Source organism: Diospyros lotus, chromosome 3 (genome assembly GCF_014633365.1).
Source record: "Diospyros lotus cultivar Yz01 chromosome 3, ASM1463336v1, whole genome shotgun sequence".
Lineage (NCBI taxonomy): Eukaryota > Viridiplantae > Streptophyta > Magnoliopsida > Ericales > Ebenaceae > Diospyros > Diospyros lotus.
In genome coordinates, this window is record NC_068340.1 from 24,694,597 (window position 1) to 24,714,523 (window position 19,927).

A 19,927-nucleotide genomic window follows, 5' to 3' on the forward strand; every position below is an offset into this window, starting at 1 on the left:
GGGTTAATGTGTAATTTTATATATATATATATACTTATGTATGTATGGCCGCGCGTGTGTGTGTGAGGAAGCTTCAAGGAAGCTTCCTAGTGTTTATATCTGCCATTTGAAATGGCCGAAACAGAGAAGAAATGAGAGAGAGCTCGCGAGGGAGGAAGATAGAGCTCGCGGGAGAGGGAGAGAGAGATCGCGAGAGTGTGAGAGATTGCGAGAGAGAGAGAGATCGGAGCAAGAGGCCGCGGCTGGCAGCAGCGTTGGAAGCTGCCATGGCCAAGGAAGCAGCAGCGATGGAGGAGCTGGTCGAGGCGACCGACGGCGATCGCAGCATGCGGCAGCTGATGCGACGCCTGAGGTCGTGCTCGGAGGCGGCTGAAGTATTGGCAATGGCGGCTTGAAGCTGCTGGTTCGGCTATGGGATGGCTGGTGCGAGCAGGGAGTCGCGGGCCGCGGTTGCAGAGGCCGATGATCGGTGGGTACGCGCGGCATGAAGCGGTCGGCGGGGCTGCGGGTGGCGACCGGAGAGGCCAGGGCGCAGGTGCTGTGCGCGCAAGCTCGATGAAGAAGAAGGCAGCGGCGGTTCGTGCAGGCCGCTCGAGGAAGACAACCATGGCTGCCCGCGATGCAGCGGCCAAGGCGGGGGAGGCTGGTTCTGGTGGCTGCGGTGTAGCAGCTAGAGGTGGCCGGCAAATGGCCGGAGGCGGTGGCAGCGCGATGCAGCGGTGGTGGCCGGCTACGTGGGCGCACGCTACAAGTTGAAGACGATGAACAGTGCCGCGCGGGAGAAGAAACAGGAGGAAGAAAGAAAAATAAAGAAAAAATAAAGAAAAGAAAAAGAAAATAAAAGGGAAAATGCTGGAAAATTTGGAAAAAAATGCCAGAAAAGTCCAGAAAAATGGGAGAAAAGTCTGGAAAGTATTTTGGGGCTCGATGAGCGTGCCAGAAGCTTGGAAATGGGATTTTGAGCACAAGGTGGCCTCCCATGAGGCATTGCCGGGTTGGACATTTTTCGAATTTGTCCTCCAGATTGTTAAGGTAATTAATTAAATTCCTTTTCGAGTTAATTTCTCTTATTCGAGATACTGAATTGTGTAGTATTGATTGAATTGAACCCTCGGTGGGGTTGATTGGAAATTGTTGATGGATGGTTTTGATAGTGTGTGTGGCGAAGTTGAGGGCATTGGTTTAATGCCGGATGTTGATAGAGTTGGGTTTGTGTGCATTTGTATCTAGGTTCGACCAGGGAGGCGGTGATCCTAGAAGAGCTCGGAGTTCGGGCTAGCGTTCTCGCCGAGGCAGGGATGAGGCTTCGAGCCAGGTAAGGGATGGCCCCATGTGGAGGTGGACTTGCAAGTTGGTAAATGTGTTTGATAATGTTTTTATGTTGCGTTGGCATGTAGTGGTTATATCTTGTGTGATGCAAGCTCTAGTGGACCTATGGCCATAAGGAGGACTAGTGGTGGGGGCTGATAGGTTGATGCCTCAAACCTTAGTGGGTTGTGAGGATGTGTGAGCCTAGCCTCATTTGCATGCATTTAGCATACATAAACATGATTATACTCATATTTACATGCATTGCACCCTTACTGAGTCTTTATGACTCATGAGGTTTTACCTCATGTGTAGATGATGCAAGTCCGGATGCAAGCAGGGATGGCGCCGGGAGGCCGTTGTGGCAACTAGCTGAGTTGCCCGAGTTATGTATTTTTAATATTACTTGTATGTAGCCAAGGGGCGTGGTGTATGTATACCCTTGTGAGCAAATGTCTGTGTTATTGAGCTTAAATGTATTTAATTGTTGTAATCATCATAGTGTGATTGATGATTGTGAGATTACTTGTTGAATGTGGCATAGTCGGTAAAGCCAAGTTTCGGACCGAGTCAGGATCAGCAAGGTATGTTCTCATAAATCCCCAATACTCAGCGAAATGTTTATTATGCTAGCTTTGTGCCTGGGTCACCTCTGGCTTGCTATGGGGCGAGCTGAAGAGAGGTGAAGCTCACTCGGGTTTCGGGTCTCGGTCCGCTGAGTTTTTCCTTGTTTGTGTCGAGACCGATTCTTGAGTGGAGCGAAGGGAAGGACGAAGCCTAGTTCCCACCTAGGGCGTTTCCTGTTGAAACATAGTCCAACCCTTCAGTTGTGGTTTGATAGGTGAGTAATCTGGTCGATTATTTACCGGTGGCGCTCGTAAGTGGGAGCGGGTCGTTACAATAAGGATAAGGAAGATTGAAGAAGAACTCCTAGATAATAGGAGAAATTATAGGAGCTGATATTATAAGAGATAATATGCAACAAATAATAAAGATAATGTACTCTAATTAACCTATCTTTAAGTAGTTGACATAATTAAGTTTAGTTAGGATTCTATCTCTTGTAAAATAGGGTTAACAACATAGAGTAAATCTGTATAAATAGGCAGTCTAGCATGAATACAATTTAACGAGTTTGGCTGTTTCTTCCAACTTGGTTCTTCTAGAAGCTGCAGTCCAGGGTTGATTAGGGTTTGTTCAGGAAGTCTTTATGGAGCCACCTCTAGGTTTCACTAGAGATGTATTAGATAAAGTTTGCAAATTGAGAAAGGCTCTTTATGGATTAAAGCAATTCCCAAGTGCCTAGTTTGACAGGTTTTCAAAGGATATGAAACAAATGGGGTATTGGTAAAGTAGGGGAGATCATACTCTGTTTATTAAGCATTCTAAGTAGGGTAATCTAACAACTGTACTTGTGTATGTAGATAATATTATTGTCACCGGGGATGATATTAATGAACAACAACACCAGAAGGAGAATTTGACCCGAGAATTTGACATAAAGGACCTTAGCAAGCTTAAGTATTTCTTGGGCATAAAAGTAGCCTACTCTAAGGATGGTATCTTTCTTTCCCAAAGAAAATATACCATGGATGTATTGAAAGAAACTGGGTTGTTAGGTGGCATGACAATTGGTACTCCATTGGAACCAAATCTCAAGTTGGGAAAATCTGATAGCCCAATGGTACACAGAGGGAGGTATCAAAGGTTAGTGGGCCGGTTAATCTACTTATCTCACACAATGCCTGACATTGCATTTGTTGTCAGTTTGATGAGCTAATTTATGCATAGTCCAACCGAAGAACATATGCAAGCAGTGAGAAAAATCTTGTATTATCTAAACACAACACTAGAGAAAGGTCTTTTGTTCAAATTAGGAAAAGAATTGAAAGTTACAGGGTACACTGATCCTGATTATGGAGGTTCTCTTGTGGATAGATGATCTACTACAGGCTATTGTGTATTCTTAGGAGGAAATTTGGTGTCCTGGAGAAGTAAAAAGCAAAATGTAGTGGCTCGGTCTAGTGCAGAAGCTAAGTTTCGGACAATAGCTCTTGGTTTATGCGAACTATTGTGGTTAAAAATTGTGCTAGATGATGTACATATCCCTTGTCATGGTCTAATAATGTTGTTTTGTGACAATCAATTAGCTATTAGTAGTGCACATAATCCAGTGCAACACGATCACACCAAGCATGTTGAGATTGATCGCCATTTCATCAAGGAAAAGTTAGAGACTGGAGAAATCTGCATACCTTTTGTTACTTTAGAAAATTAGTTAGTTGATTTATTGACAAAGATTTGAAGAGCTTATAGGCAAGTTAGGAATGGTGGATATTCATTTACCAGCTTGAGAGGTAGTGTTGATTGATTCACGGGATTATGGAGAGAGTTGGATTATGATTTCTTGGTCTAATATTTCTAATCTAGCACAGATTCTATCTTTGGTATTTAGACAGAAATTGGACAGATTTAGATATTTCCTATTCTTGTTTTCTGTATCTTTGAATTTTGTATAGTGTACATCCTATCCCTATTGTTTATCTTTTCTATGTTGTATTCTTCTTCCCTATTAATAGGGGATGTAATATTTAGTTCAAGGAATTGAGAGAAGTATTATTCTTTGTTCCTCCTACATCTTTTAATCTATTTTCTACAATTTTGACATTTAAATTTTTGTTATTTCATGGTATTTAGGTTCAAGCTAGACCATGTTCCATGCGATTACAATTTTTGCCAATTTTCTAGAATTTTATTTAAATTGCTAGACTAAGGGTGAAAAGGAGATTTTTGTGAGAATCAAGTTTATTTATGGGATTGAACATGATTTTTTTTTTAAATATATCCCAAATTATTTCCCCCAAAAAAAGAAATGCGCCAAAATAGTGGGTCATTACAAAAGATATACTAAGTCGACATAGATTTGCTTTTGATCGTTTCTTATAGAGTAGGTGTTGATGATTGCTTTTGATCATTGTTGTGTGTCTAAAGTTGTTGTAGGATAATTTACATTCCATTCTTTGGTTTAGAAATGATTTTTTTTTTTTTTTTTTTGGTATGAGGGTAAACCTTATAGCAACAGTAAAGTTGTTTCTTCTAATTGTGATAACAACCTCTTAACAAAAACAAAAAAAAGAGGAAGATTGCATAGAAATACCATTCTCCCCCAACCGTTGTAAAGTGGGGAGCTTTATGCACTAGGGATGCCATTTTTTATGTGGGTTATTATATGCTTTACGAATAAAAACATATATTTGTATTCATAGTTCAATCTAGAGAACATCAAATATGAGGTTTATGCTTGATATTGTTGTTCCAGAAGTGTGTTACCCTCATATACCTTTTCATAGTAGTTCCTTATATACATTGTATTGGCTTGTCTATGGTCTTGTTTTTGCCATTTAGGCCCAGTAAGTTTGGGTCCAACTAAGGTGTAGAACCATGTTTAATATATTATTGAAAGTTCGATTTTAACTTTTACTTTGGGGGCAGGGTAACGTACTTACTAGTTTGATTTTTACATTAGTCTGTCTAGTCCAATTGCCACATCTGCTTTGGGTGGGTGGTAGAGGAGCAGAGGGGAGGAACTTATGTCTTTAAATTGATCAAATTGCTTTTTCATTCTTGAGTGTCATGGAGAATTAATTGAGAGAAGAGAATGATCCCCGATTTCATTTGATATTGCTCAATATATACATGATTAGGAGATAGAAGTCCTACCTAATGTACAAGCTATGTCGCAAGGAAAGCCGTTTCCCATTTCCGAAACGTTTCTCATTCCCATTTCAGACCCTATTTATGTCTATTTTTTTTTATAAAATGTTCGTTTCTGCGTTTTCATTTCGTATAAAAAACGTTTCTTGTTTTCGTTTCCGTGTAACCTAGTGTACAAGTCTAATCTATCTATAAGTACAAAATCTAATCTATTTAAATTTACAAATTATCTATCTGCAAAACATAAATAACCAGCTAACTAATACGAGAGATATTCGGCCTTATATCTAGCTTTGAGTGCTCTGAATATTTAGGAGCATTATCTTGGATGTAACTTCCTAATAATGCCATTGATTTTATTTTAATTCTCCACACTCCCCCTCAAACTTGGGCTGAAAAAAATGTTGTTCAAACCAAGCTTGGAGCTCAATTCATCAAAAATTCTTCTCGGTAGAGCTTTAGTTAGGATATTCGTTACTTGATTATTAGTAGGATTATTAGTAGGAGTGTAGACCAGCTGAAACATCCATTCTTTCAACTTCTCTTCAATAAAATGCCGGTCTATTTCAGCATGTTTTGTTTGATCATGATGGACTGGATTCTTCACAATGCTGATGACAGATTAATTGTCACATAGCATTTGTATTGGTTTAGGGACAACCACTTGTAGTTCTTGAAATATTCTCCTCAACCATATTCCTTCACAAAACCCTTGAGCTATAGCTCTAAATTCAGCCTCTACGCTACTCCTAGAGACCACGGATTGTTTTTTGCTACACCAAGTGACTAAATTCCCCCAAACAAATGAGCAATATATACCTGGATGTTGACCTCCTATCATAAATTGAACTAGCCCAATCAGCATCACTATACACTTCTATTCCTCGATTGTTTGTTTTTCGTAACATCAAGCCTTTGCCAGGAGTCAATTTCAGATACTTTAAGATGTAGTAGACAGCCTTCATATGGACTTCTCTAGGATCATTCATAAATTGACTAACACAACTTACTGAGAAGCTTATATTCGGTTTTGTATGGGATAAGTATATTAACTTTCCCACTAATCTTTGATATCTTCCTTTATCAACCGGTGCACTTTATTTGCCAGGATCTAACTTTATAGTTGAATCCATAGGTGTGCTAGCCAGTTTGCAACCCAACATTCCGGTTTCTTTTAGTAGGTGTAGAATATACTTTCTTTGGGATACTGAGATGTCTTCTTTTGATTTTGCAACTTCCATACTCAAGAAGTACCTTAGATTTTCTAGATCCTTGATTTCAAATTCCCTTGCAAGCATTCCCTTGAGATTATTTATTTCAGGGTTGTCATTTCTTGTAACAATCATCCACATATACTATAAGAATGGTCAATTTACCTCCCAATGTATGCTTGATAAACAATGTGTGATCAACTTGACTTTGATTGTACCCTTGTTGTTTGACTACCTATGTTAATCTCACGAACCAAGCTCTAGGTGATTGCTTGAGTCTATAGAGAGATTGTTTGAGTTTGCACACCTTATCTCTTGTATGATTGGTTTCAAAGCCATAAGAGATTTCCATGTAGACTTCTTTTTCTAGAGTCCCATTTAAAAATGCATTCTTCACATCTAGTTGGTGAAGAGGCTAATCTAGATTTGCAGTTAGAGAAAATAGGATCTGGATGGTATTCAACTTTGCCATTGGGGCAAAAGTCTCTTGGTAATCAATACCATAGGATTGAGTGAACCCTTTTGCTACTAGCCGAGCTTTGAAATGGTAAATCTGCCCATCTTCCCTATACCTAACTATAAATATCCATTTGCAACCAATAGGTTGCTTTCCAAGAGGTAGTGTGGTTATCTCCCATGTTCCATTTTTCTCTAAGGCATTCATTTCATCAAGAACTGCCTGTTTCCACTGTGGCTGTTGAAAGGCTTCTCTAATTGTGTTTGGCACCTGCACCTTATTCAAATTGGATAAAAATACACAAAACTTTGATGAAAGATCCTTGTAGGATATGTAGTTGTGTATTGGGTGCTGAGTGCATGATCTTACTCCTTTTCGTAATGTAATAGGCCAATTAATGCTTTCATTAGTGGTTGTACTGTCCAAACTTTCCCCAAGCTTTTCAACATTGTCACTTAGGAGAATATTAGGGTTAGTATCTTGGTTAGTCCAAGAGCATGAGTGGTGTTCTCTCTCCTGTTGAGACTTTCTCCAAGAATAAACCTGAAATTCTTTGGTAGGAGAAGGTTGAGGATTGATGAAAGGACTTGTAGGAGCAGGGTCCAATTGGTTAGGTTGCTAATGGGTAGGTTCTGGTTGCATAGGTTTAGGCTGCATAGACTACATAGGATCAATTTTCTGATTAGTTTGCTATTCAGGCTGCATAGGGGTGGAGCTAGGATTTTGATTCAATGGGGGCGAACTTAAATACAAAAAATATAATTTTAAAATAAAATAATAATGATAATATTAAAATATAAAAACTTTTTACAATTGTTCTTTACGGCTTTTCATACTATAAATTGCAATAGTTCAAGAAAGTTATCTTGATTATTTGAATTTTCAAACTCATTATGATCACGAAAGGCTAGTCCTTACCGTAGAAGAAGTCGAACACAATCAATTGATGCATTCAGACGAATTCAATAATCACATCGTGTTTGTTCTAACTGCCTGAAAAAAACTGTCTCAATATTTTGCTCTTGATTCATTAAGGCCTCACAGTTGTTTCGAGCTTGATTGTGTACACTATTGGCATCTCCAACATGAACTTGAAATCTATTTTTCTTTTTAAAATTACTGAACCCTTCTTTTACAAAAGAATCACCACCTCCTTGTTTCCTATTATTTGTTTTAAAAAGATAACAATATAAGTAAAATGCGACATTTTTGCTTATACTATATTCCAACCAATCACCAAATTCATTGAACCAAACTGGAATGAATCGTCTTAATTTTGAGGCTGACATAGACCTCTTTGCAAGTAGGCTCTTCTAATTTGATCTCGAAGATTAATATTGTAATCCATTATTGGAGTTCTTAACTCGGGATTTATAGGAAGTTGTGCAACATCAATTTGCTCAATACTTGCTTTGTTAACTTGTTTATTTTTTTCAATATAAATTTCCTCCATACTTGTTTTCTTTGCTTCACAATTTTCTTCAATACTTTGCTTTCTTTGCATCATCATTGTAAAAAAATAAAATTATGAGCAAATTATAAAAAATGTTGTGATGGTTACTATTGGACCATTATATACTTGCTTCTTTTTTTTTATTTCTAATAGTAAACAATAATATAACTTTATTTATTTTCAGTTGTAAACCATTGTAAAAAATAAAATAAAATAAAAATCTGGCCCAGTGGGGGCAGTCACGTGGCTCTGCCATTGAGGCTACATGGGATCAGTGTGTTGTTGAGTTTGAGGACTTGGGCTTGCAAGTGTTTCCAAAAACTGATATTCTTGAGAATTGTAGGAATAGATCTCCCCCTGAATATTACTTTTGGGATAATAGGGTTGATGTTCAAAAAAGGTTACATCCATGGAGTTAAAAATTCACTTATGCTTGGGAGAGTAGCACTTGTAACCTTTTTGATGAGGAGAATAGCCAATGAAGATGCATTTAAGGGATTTAGGGTCGAGTTTGCTTCGGAATTGTTGGTGTACATGAACAAACATAGTACATCCAAAAATTTTAAAGGGAATATGAGACAAAATCTGAGTGTGAGGATAGGATTTGAGGAGGGTGTGGCTCAGTGTTTGATGGTTTAGAATCTGTGAGGGCAATCTATTAATGAGGTAAGTGGCTGTGAGAATGGCTTTACCCCAAAAATGTTTAGGAACATTGATGGAAAACAGCAAGGATCGAGCCACTTCTAGGATATGCCGATTTTTTCTTTCGGCTACACCGTTTTGTTGGGGTGTATCCACACACGAACTTTGGTGTATATAATGCCATGGTTTGAAAGATAGGATCCAAGGATTGAAGAAAAATATTCCTTGGCATTATCAGTTTTTAGGATTTGAATTTTGGCATTGAATTGTCTTTCCACCATAGAATGAAACATTTGAAAGATAGGACCAACTTATGATTTTTCTTTCATAAGAAATACCTGTGTAAGTCGGGTATGGTCATCAATAAATGAAACAAACCAACGAGAACCTGTGATGTTTTTAATTCGAGAAGGCCCCTATACATCACTATGAATCAATGAAAAAGGATGTGAAGAAGTATAATTTTGACTAGGATAGTTATTCCTAACATGCTTAGAGTATTGACAGATTTTACAATGCAATTTATGTGGATCTTGACTCTTAAATAATGATGGGAATAATTTCCTAGGATAAATAAAGTTCAGATTACCTAGTCTATAGTGCCATAACATGATTGCACTATCATAAGTAGTAGAAGAATTAGGGAAACAAACAGAAGGAATTGTTGAATAAGTGTTGGACTGAACTAGGTTGCCTCTGGAGTTAGTCTTTGTAAGAAGATAGAGCCCCAATCCTGCCTTAGCACTGCCAATCACCTTCCCCGAAGTTCGTTTCTGAAATTCACATACATTCTTTGAGAACTTAGCAATACAATCTAAATCAGATGTTAATTTACTGATAGATAATAGATTGCAATCCAGATTAGGCACCAAAAGAACTGATTTCAGCACATATCCTTAGAGAGAGCAATGGATCCTGTTCCCACAACCTTTGACAGTGAGCTATCTGCCACCCTTATGGTCCAATTTTTGTTACATGGCTGGAAATTGGATAGGAGATTGATTTGCCTTGTCATGTGATCTGAGGCCCCTAAATCAATCACCCAAACATTGGATAAATCTCTCTTAGTGATAAGGGCATATAGAAAAGTACCTTTGTGGGCTATAGATCCTGATGCTATGGCAGAGGACTGATTGATTTGAGTCTTTCCAAACATGGTTTGCAGCCATTCCATCTATTCCTTACTAAACAGTGTTGGTGCCATGGCTGCAGTGGGCTCCTCCATAGATACTAGGTTGCTCTTACTCCTTCTCTCATGTGTTGGCTTCCAATCTGGGGGTTTGTCGTGTATCTCCCAACAAGTATCCTTGGTATGTCTTGCTTTGAGACAATGATCACACCATGGTCGTCCCTTCCTCAGTTTGAAATTTTGTGGAGTACTTCGGGTGACTAATGCTGACTGTTCCAGATTAGATGTTGCAGGTTTAAGCATGATCTTTAACCTGCTTTCTTCCTTTTGAACCTTGGAAAAAGCTTCTCGGATACTAGGGAGAGGTTTTGTACTGAGTTTCCTTCCTCTAACACCATCTAGGCTGTTGTTCAAGCCCATTAGGAATTTATACAACCTCTTTTGCTTCACAATCTTTTTGTACTTTGCATAATCTTTTGTGCACTTCCATTCAATGTTATCAAACTTATCTAGTTGCAGCCAATATTTGTTCAACGAATTGAAATATTGAGTCACATGAGATTCACCTTGTTTGAGATCATCAAGCAAGCTTTCAAAACAACAACAACAACATATCCAGCCTTTATCCCACTATGTGGGGTCAGCTACATGAATTCTAGACTTCCATGTATTTCTGTCTTTTGTCATATCTTCATTTAGATCCATATATTTCATATCAAATTTTAATATCTCTTCCAAAGTCTTCTTGGGTCTACCTTTACCTCTTTTTGTGACTAATTGTTCCATTTCATCAACTCTCCTCACAGGAGCGTCTCTTAGTCTCCTTCTCACATGACCAAACCATCTTAGTCTAGTCTCTCTCATCTTCTCCTCGATTGGCACTACTCCGACCTTATTACGAATAACTTCATTTCTAATTTTATCCTTTCTTGTATGTCCGCACATCCATCTTAACATCCTCATCTCCGCTGCACTCGTCTTTTGCTCATGCTGGTATTTGACTGCCCAACTTTCTGAGCCATACAGCAAGACTGATCTTATAGCTGTCTTATAAAATTTTCCTTTCAATTTTAATGGGATTTTACCATCACATAACACCCCCGATGCATTTCTCCATTTTAGCCAACCTGCCTTAATTCTATGTGCGACATCCTCGTGGATTTCTCCATCTTTTGGAATCACTGATCCCAAATATCGAAAATGGTCTTTTCTTTGTAAGATTTGGTCTTCTAATTTTATTATAACATCATCCACTCTTGCATTTTTACTAAATTTGCATTCCATATATTCTGTTTTCTTTCTACTTAATTTAAATCCCTTAGATTCTAAATTGTTTCTCCACAACTCAAGCTTAGTGTTCACTCCTTCTTTTGTTTCATCCACCAACATTATGTCGTCTGCAAATAGCATACACCATGGCACATCTGTCTGAATATCTTTAGTGAGTTCATTCATTACTAGGGCAAATAAGTATGGGCTTAGTGCAGAACCTTGATGCAGTCCTATTGTAGTTGTAAATGGTTCAGTATCCCCTCCGCATGTTCTGACCCTTGTCTCTACAGCATGATACATGTCCTTAAGGGCTTGTATATAGGTTATTTTGACTCATTTCTTCTCTAAAACCCTCCATAATACTTCTCTAGAGACCCTATTATAGGCCTTTTCTAGATCTATAAACACCATATGTAGGTCCTTCTGATGATCTCGATACCTTTCCATTAGACTCCTCAATAAATATATACCTTCCATTGTTGACCTACCAGACATGAAACCAAACTGATTTTCTGACACCTTTGTTTCCTTTCTGAGCCTCTGCTTTATTACTCTCTTCCAGAGTTTCATGGTATGACTCATTAACTTAATTCCTCAATAATTTTCACAGTTTTGAACATCTCCTTTGTTCTTATATATAGGAACCAAAGTACTCTTCCTCCACTCATCTGGCATCTTTTTTGATTTAAGGATGACGTTAAATAGTTGCGTTAGCCAAGAGATGCCCTCTTCTCCCATGCATTTCCATGCTTCTATTGGTATATTATCTGGTCCCACTACCTTATGATTTTTCATCTTTTTTAATGCTTGCCTTATTTCATTTGAACTTATGCGTCGATAGAATGTGTAGCTCACATTCCCTTCGGAGTTACTAAGATGTCCCAACCTAACTCTTGTGTCACCACCATCATTGAATAATTTTGTGAAATACTCCTTCCATCTCTCCTTAATTGCTCCCTCATTTACTAAAACATTTTGATTGTCATCTTTTGTGCATTTCACTTGATTTAAATCCCGTGTTTTTCTTTCTCTTGCTTTAGCTAATTTATATATATCCCTTTCTCCATCTTTTGTATCAAGTCGTTTATATAGATTCTCATATGCTTTTGACCTTACTTCACTAACAGCTCTTTTTGCTGCCTTTTTTGCTTCTTTATAATTTTTTTGATTTTCTTCATTGTTGCATTAATATACCGCCTTATAGCAAGTTTTCTTATTTTTAATTTTCAATTGTACCTCTTCATTCCACCACCAAGACTCCTTAAGGTTAGGGGCTCTACCATTTGTCTCTCCAAGGACTACCTTTGCCGTGCTTCTCAGAGCATTAGCCATTTCTTTCCATATTTGGTTTGTCTGTCTTTCTCCATTCCATTCCCTTCTATCCCTTAATTTTTCTTTGAAGAATAGTTGTTTCTCCCCTTTTAAATTCCACCATCTGATTCTTGGATTTTGTTTTATGTGATTTTTTCTCTTCCAATTTCTTACTTGGACGTCAAGTACTAGAAGTCTATGTTGAGTAGTCAAACACTCTCCCGGTATCACCTTACAATCCCTACAACATAACCGATCCTCTTGTCTCATGAGAAAGTAATCTATTTGGGTGCTTGAGGTGATTTTTTATATGTGATTAAGTGTTCGTCTCGTTTTTTAAACCTAGTATTGGTTATAATGAGCCCATATGCCATAGCAAAATCTAGGATAGATTTACTCTCATTATTAATTTTCCCGAATCCATACCCTCCATGTACCTCTCTATATCTGTTTCTGTCTCTACCCACGTGCCCATTTAAGTCACCTCCTATAATCACTTTCTCTCCTCTTGGTATCATTTGTATGAGTCCCTCTAGGTCCTCCCAGAATTTTGCTTTTATCTCATCACCTAACCCCGCTTGTGGTGCATATGTACTAAAGATATTCATAGTCATTCTTCCTAGACTAATCTTCACCATAATAATCCTATCCCCTATTCTCTTTACATTCACTACCTCATCTATTAAGCTTTTATCCATAATAATCCCCACTCAATTTTTCGCTCGATCAATTCCTGTGTACCATATTTTATATCCAGCTTCTGATAAAGTTTTTGCTTTTTTCCCTACCCATCTCGTCTCTTGAAGGCACATAATATTAATTTTTCTCCTAATCATCACATCCACCACTTCCATAGCTTTGCCTGTTAATGTTCCTATGTTCCATGACCCAATCCTTAATCTATGATTTTGTTTTTGGCCTTGACTTTGGATTTGATTTTGTTTTTGGCCTTGACTTTGAATTTGATTTTGTTTTTGATTTTGGTTTTGGTTTTGATTTTGGACTAGCTTCTTTACCCACATCCGTCCAAGCAAATGCGGGAACCCTTGCTCATTTATCACTACATCCGGGCGCCGATGCAGCGGCCCTAGCTCACTTGTCACTACACAGGGGCAGTGTAGCGCGTCGCTATGAAGGGTTACGCCCACGCCCAAACGATTTTTCATAATTTGTCTAGAGTTCATGTTTTAGATTCGACTAAGTTTTACGTTGGCTGTCGGCTACCTAACAAGTTTTACGTTGAAAATTGTTTGAGAATTTTCAATCTCAAACAATTTGGAGGTGTTTTCAACATGTGAATAGGCTTCTCTAGCAGCCTCCCAAATATCTTGGGCTATATCATATAAAAGAAAATTCTCTCCTATATCATTCACCATAGAATTTATAAGCCAGGACATTACCATATTATTCTCAGCTTTCCAACTCCAATATGTAGGATCTTGTTCCTTTGGTTTGGTTTTTGCTCCGATTAAGTAATCGTCCTTCCCCTTCCCACATATGAACATCAAGATCAATTGAGACCATTGTAGGTAGTTCTGCCCATTCAATTTATGTTCAGTGACAGTGAACATATTATTGTCAATGGTTCCTTGATTGTTGGTGGGTGAAGGGATCATTTCGGACAATTGAGAACTCTTGCCAGCTATGTTGACGAGTAGGGAAAAACAAGTGGCTAAAACGAGAAAAACACTACGGGAGGAAGGGCGAGTAGTGTTTTATCGAAAGAGGCTTGGGAGTGAATCAAAACTCAACTTTGATACCATGTAGAATTAATTGAGAGAAGAGAATGATCCTCGGTTTCATTTGATAATGCTCAATATATACATGATTAGGAGATAGAAGTCCTACCTAATGTACAAGTCTAATCTATCTATAAGTACAAAATCTAATCTATTTAAATTTGCAAATTATCTATCTGCAAAACAGAAATAACCAGCTAACTAAAGGAGAGATATTCGGCCTTATCTCTAGCTTTGAATGCTTCGAATATTTAGGAGCATTATCTCAGACGTAACTTCTTGATAATGCCACTGATTTCATTTTAATTCTGCAAAACTCCAATACTTAAGGACTTTTCTTCTTATGGTGTTCTAATTAACACATTTTGTGGTATTCTTAGTTGGCGAGCTATTTGGTCATGTACGGAAAAGGCAGCCTTGGGCTGATCCTAAGATTGTCAAGGTAATAATTCTATTTATATGTAATACATATAAGCTATGATGTGCAGACTTTTTAAATAGATAATATTTGAAGTTTTTAATTATCTTTCTATTCATTCTTCGTTGTTGTTCATCATGTCTCTGGAACAGCAACTTATAGATGCAAACTTACATGCATTTTGGGGAAAGGACCACGGAAGATGATGAAATGGCTATCAAAAAGCAGAAAGAGAAGCCTGTTAAAGTTGAGGTGGGCAAAACAACATGGCTCTCATTTGCATGGTTTTCAAAAAATCGGCTGAAATTATTATGTAATGTCACTACAAAACAGTTTGAACATCTCCTGATCCTATTACACCTTGATTTAGTGATGGTATTAAAATTTGTTGGCATAATGGTTGCTAAGTATCCATAATGGACATAACATTCCTTTATTGCCGCTAGGGAAACATATGGATGCGTAAAGGCATTATAAAAGGCAGAAAGAAAAGAAAAGAAAATTGAGTGATCTAGTCTTTTGGTTTACTTTGTAGAATTGCTCCAATAAAGGAAGGGATTCCTTGGGTAAAGATTCTCTCTGTCAAGGTCTTTCATCTCTCTCCCTCTCTCTCTCTCTCTCCCCCTTTCTATGGAAGCCTCTCTTTCTTTCTAAATCTCTTACATGGGATTTGTGAGGATGGAATGTGGGTGACTAAATTTTCTTTTGGAAGTGGGTTTCAAGAGGGTGATGGTCAAAAGGAAGGCTAGAGATGGGGTTATTGTTGGGAGATATGAGGATGACATAAATTTTTGTTGTTATTTGTTTCTCACTGTCCTTTTCCTGTGCCTAATTCTCCTTTCTTTTTTCTTTTCCCCTGATCTTATCTTTTGAGTGTTGAATCTTGTTTATGGGAGATGAAATCATTAATGATTGAAGGAAATGCATATAAAAAAGATATGCTTATAAATCAAACAAACTTATTTAAAAGCATTTTAAACCCCAGTGAATAGGATCCTCACAAAGGCGGCATATGAGCAAGATTTTTATGATTTATGCATAGAAGAAAAAACCTCAACACTGCTAATTTTACATTGGCTGCACCATTAACTAAAACCTTGGTTTTGTGTTGCCGATATAGATTACTTTTTGGATGATAAAGTTCGGGACTTTTGATCTGTTTCTGTATTCCCAGGAATGTTCTACAGCTCTGGATACTCCCCAAAAACCACCTGAAGAAGAACTCAATCCATTTTTTATATTCCCTTCACCTGAGGAAAACTATAAGGTACCCTGCTGTCTGATCTTTTTATCTGTTTGTTAGGTATTTCAACTTTTACTCGGTTGTTGAGCAACTTCATCATGGCAACTTAATGGTTAAGGCTACTCGGTGGAGTCATGATATAATATCAAGTTTTTGAACTTCTAATATGATAAAGGTAATTGAAAATTGTATTGGTATTGTGTTTGCTTTCATTTTATAAGTTAAAAAAATCATTAAAGAGTGTAAATAGGGGTGCAATGTTTATTTTCAGAGTGGGTATTTGCTTGACCATTTTCCTTGTCTCTAAGTTGGAACTACGTGGTCTCTTAAGACCTTTCTGTTAGTGTACGTCCTACCCTTGCATTACTGTCAGTTCATCACTATTTATGGAGCACTATAACCTGCTTATTTTGTAACTTATTTGTCTTGTTCATGTTCATCATTTTTGAGAAATTTGCATTTCTTTAACAATTAGATATTATCCTCCCCCTCCCCAGACCCTGACGAGAGTATTGGATGTTTTTCTTCTACCACCCACTTGGCCCAATCAATATATAACATGTGTAACTACCTATTGGATCCTCAGGTGCATGCTGAAATATATTTTAGTGATCATCCTGTGCTGAGAGTTTGCAATTCAAGGGAGACACTCAAAAAGCATTTGAAGGTGACAGAAGGGAAAGTATTCACACGTTTTCCACCAGAATTTAATGGGTATCTTCATATTGGTCATGCCAAGGTAATTTATATCTATTTGATCAGTGGGATTTTTTTGCTTGGGGTAAAGTGCAGAGGAAGATTTGGAAGTCTCTTTTGTATGCGGCACCATGGATGATGTGGCTAGAGCGGAACAGGTTAGTCTTCAAGGATCGGGGTCTAGTACTGTTGATATCTTTAACTTGGTGCTAGCCAGGTTAGTTGTTCGGGTTAAAGCTGTGGAGCCATCTTTCTCTTACTCAGTGGACTAGGTCATCATGTCTACTTCGGCTCTTGGTCGATAAGTTCCACTCTTTCTTCTAGGTTGCTTGGTTATGAAGTTGTGTTGTGCCATGAGAATCGGGAAGGAAGAAAAATGAAAAATCTTAATCAAAAATAAAAAATTAAAGGCTCGTGGCAGTATGCTCGAATCCGCATGGCAAAGGCCTTGCCGCAAGAGGCCTCGCAACAGCCTTGTCGCAAGCAAGCCTCGCGGCTAAAGCCTTGCTGCAAGAGGCCTCGCGACTAAAGCCTTGCTGTAAGAGGCCTCGCGGCTAAAGGCTTGTCGCAAGTGGGCTCGAGGCAGCCTTGCTGCGAGAGGCCTCGTGGCTAAAGGCTTGCCGCAAGGGGGCACGCGGCAGCCTTGCCACAAGTGGCCTCGCGGCATGAGCCTCTTCTTGGCTAAACCCAAACTCCATTCAACAGGCGCCATGTGTCAACACCAGACATCCTTGAGAATTGTGCCCTATAAATACCCAGCTACAAGACGTTGATGGGGACTTCTGATTTCGATAAAATTTCGACATATTGACTGCATTTTTACGGTTTTCATGAATAGTTATCTTGATCCGACACTAACTTAGGCATCGGAGGGTCATCACAGGCAAGGATTCCCGCAAGCCTTCTAACCCATTTTTGAGTATCAACAGGGTCAGATCCTTGCGGTGAAGATATATCCTTGTGGCGAAGATATATCCTTGCGGTAAGATCCTTGCAACGGGGTAGATCCTTGTGGTGAAGACACATCCTTGTGGCGAGGTAGATCCTTGCAGCGAAGACACATCCTTACCTTGCGGCGAAGATACATCCTTACGGCGATATCCTTGTGGCGAGACAGATCCTTGTGGAAAAATCCTTACAGCGAGGCAGATCCTTGTGGCAAAATCCTTGCGACGAGATAGATCCTTGTGGCAAAATCCTTACAGCAAGGCAGATCCTTGTGGCAAACACCTTTGCGACGAGCATCCTTGTGGCAAACTCCCTTGTGACAACTGCTCTCACGGCAACCTAACTTCAACCAACACTAAGCTCGAGTAGACCCCACATCATAAAATTTAATTGTTGTAGTTTTGGCAACAACAAGTTGGATTGGGTTGATCTGGCTTCCTTAATGGCTAGGTGGGTGTGTGTGTTGGGAGGGGGGGGGGGGGGCAGTTGGTTTTTTATGGGTTTCTATTTTTTCTAGTTCATCTATGGGTGGGGCCGGTGTTTTTCTAAGGATTGTTGTATTACTCTTTTGGTTTCAGTAATATCATATTAGTCTTTACTTATTTAAAAAAAAAAAGTAATTGATATCTTCTAATTTATGAGCAACAAATTATTATTTAATATGGAATTTCTTGTTTTTGATCTTTGTTAAATAAGATAAGTAAGGGGGTATTAGTGTATTTATCTTTAAGTAAATGTATGCATATATATATATATATACTTGTACTGTACACTTGAGGGTAAATACAAACAGTGTATTTTATACATCTAACATGGTATCAAAGCCCAAACCCTAACCTAACCCTAGCCGCCGCCGTCAACCGATGCCATCACCGCCGGTCGCTTCGCCCGCCGTCGCCATCACCGCCGGTTCCTTCATCGGCCACTGGCTTCGCTGGTTTCACGGCCATCACGGCTCTTCTTCTCCAGATCCGGCCATTCTCTTCCGACCGCGCCCAGATCTGTTCTTCCAGCCACACCCAGATCTCGTCCTCGCCGTCACCGCGCCTGTCTAGATCCGGCCATCCTCTTTCGGTCGCGCCCAGATCTCGCCCTCGCCGTCACCGCGCCTGTCCAGATCCGGTCGGCCATCCTCTTCAACTCTGTTGGTAACGTGCCTTAGTGCTTCAGTTAGGAAGTTGCTAAATAATAGGTCAACAGACCAAATCTTTAGGGAATATTTTCTGTTTTGATTATGGCTTAATATTAGGAAGTTGTTTTTGATTTCAACTTACATTTTTGCTGTATAAATTGAAGTTTATGATTGAATAAAATATTGAATGACTTTTGCATTTGAAGACCCTCTTGTTGCTTTGCTGTTTTGCTCTTTGTTTTTGTCAAAAACTTTCAACATGGTATCAGAGCCCTTCTTCTTGAGGGACCTGTGACATTGAGTGAGCCAAAATACAACCCAAAACAGGAAGAGTGAGTGATGGAGGAGAAGCTGATAGAAAGGTTGGATGAAGATGATGATGGGATTCAACACAATGGGTAGGATTTTGCAGAGAATTAGGTGAGTTTCTGCTATATTGCAACTCTCAATTACAAGGAAAACAATGGAAATAAGCAACAAAACTGGGCATTCGAGAGGCCCAGGACTCTCCTGCCAGAAACTCTAAATTCTTCACACCTTCTCTCCCTTCTAACCTCCTTTTTATAGGTTGTTATCCTTCCAGCCCATGCACATGCTGGTTTGTTACACAAACCAGCTAAGTGCCTATTCTACCCCTGGCGCACATGCTGGCCGTTACTCCCTCTCACGGTGTCACCCATATTCCCTTGCTTCTTATTACACCTTTGGTATGTTTGCAGTATCGGTGGCCTAACATTACTCCCCTCCCCAACTTTCACCTTGTCCTCAAGGTGGAAAAAGGGAAATTGCTGCTGAATTAGGCTATAAGGCTCCCAAGTGGCTTCCAAATGAGGTAACCCCTTCCATTGGAGTAGGACATCCAATCCCCGTACATTACATCCTGTTCCTGGCCTGACCCCCAACACTGCCTCTGGTTCAACCAACATTTCCAATTCTGCACTTAACTGATTAGGAATCTCCCTAGTGGCTTGCAATGCACCTTTGGCTTCTCGTAGTTGGGACACATGGAAGACTGGGTGAATGCTGCAGTGTGAAGGCAGCTTTAACTGGTAAGCTACAGGCCCAATTTCTCTTTCCACTTCAAAGGGACCATAGAATCTAGGAGCCAACTTCTCATTGGAACGACCAGCCAATGTCTTTCTCCAATAGGGTCTTAATTTCAAGTAAACTAAGTCCCCAACCTTAAACTTCACTGCTCTTCTTTTCATATCAGCCCCCTTCTTCATTACTGCTTAAGCCCTTAGTAGTTGTGCC

At 39.1% G+C, this 19,927-nt stretch overlaps 1 protein-coding gene across 1 annotated transcript; it reads left to right on the forward strand.

Annotated features, from left to right (window-relative positions):
• The first annotated feature begins 783 nt into the window (after positions 1 to 783).
• Positions 784 to 16,733, forward strand: LOC127796362 (glutamine--tRNA ligase, cytoplasmic-like). Its single transcript, XM_052328455.1, has 5 exons — positions 784 to 1,315; positions 14,617 to 14,678; positions 14,807 to 14,906; positions 15,829 to 15,921; positions 16,484 to 16,733. Exons 3-5 carry the CDS (start codon positions 14,817 to 14,819, stop codon positions 16,730 to 16,732), a joined length of 432 nt encoding a protein of 143 aa, XP_052184415.1. The 5' UTR covers positions 784 to 1,315; positions 14,617 to 14,678; positions 14,807 to 14,816; the 3' UTR covers position 16,733.
• The last annotated feature ends 3,194 nt before the right edge of the window (positions 16,734 to 19,927 follow it).

Excerpts from the sequence above, each read along its gene's own strand:
- LOC127796362 (XM_052328455.1), top strand. The coding sequence starts at position 14,817 with ATGCAAACTTACATGCATTTTGGGGAAAGGACCACGGAAGATGATGAA. Across the intron at positions 14,907-15,828 it reads AGAAGCCTGTTAAAGTTGAG|GAATGTTCTACAGCTCTGGA; the intron begins GTGGGCAAAACA and ends CTGTATTCCCAG. Across the intron at positions 15,922-16,483 it reads CACCTGAGGAAAACTATAAG|GTGCATGCTGAAATATATTT; the intron begins GTACCCTGCTGT and ends TTGGATCCTCAG.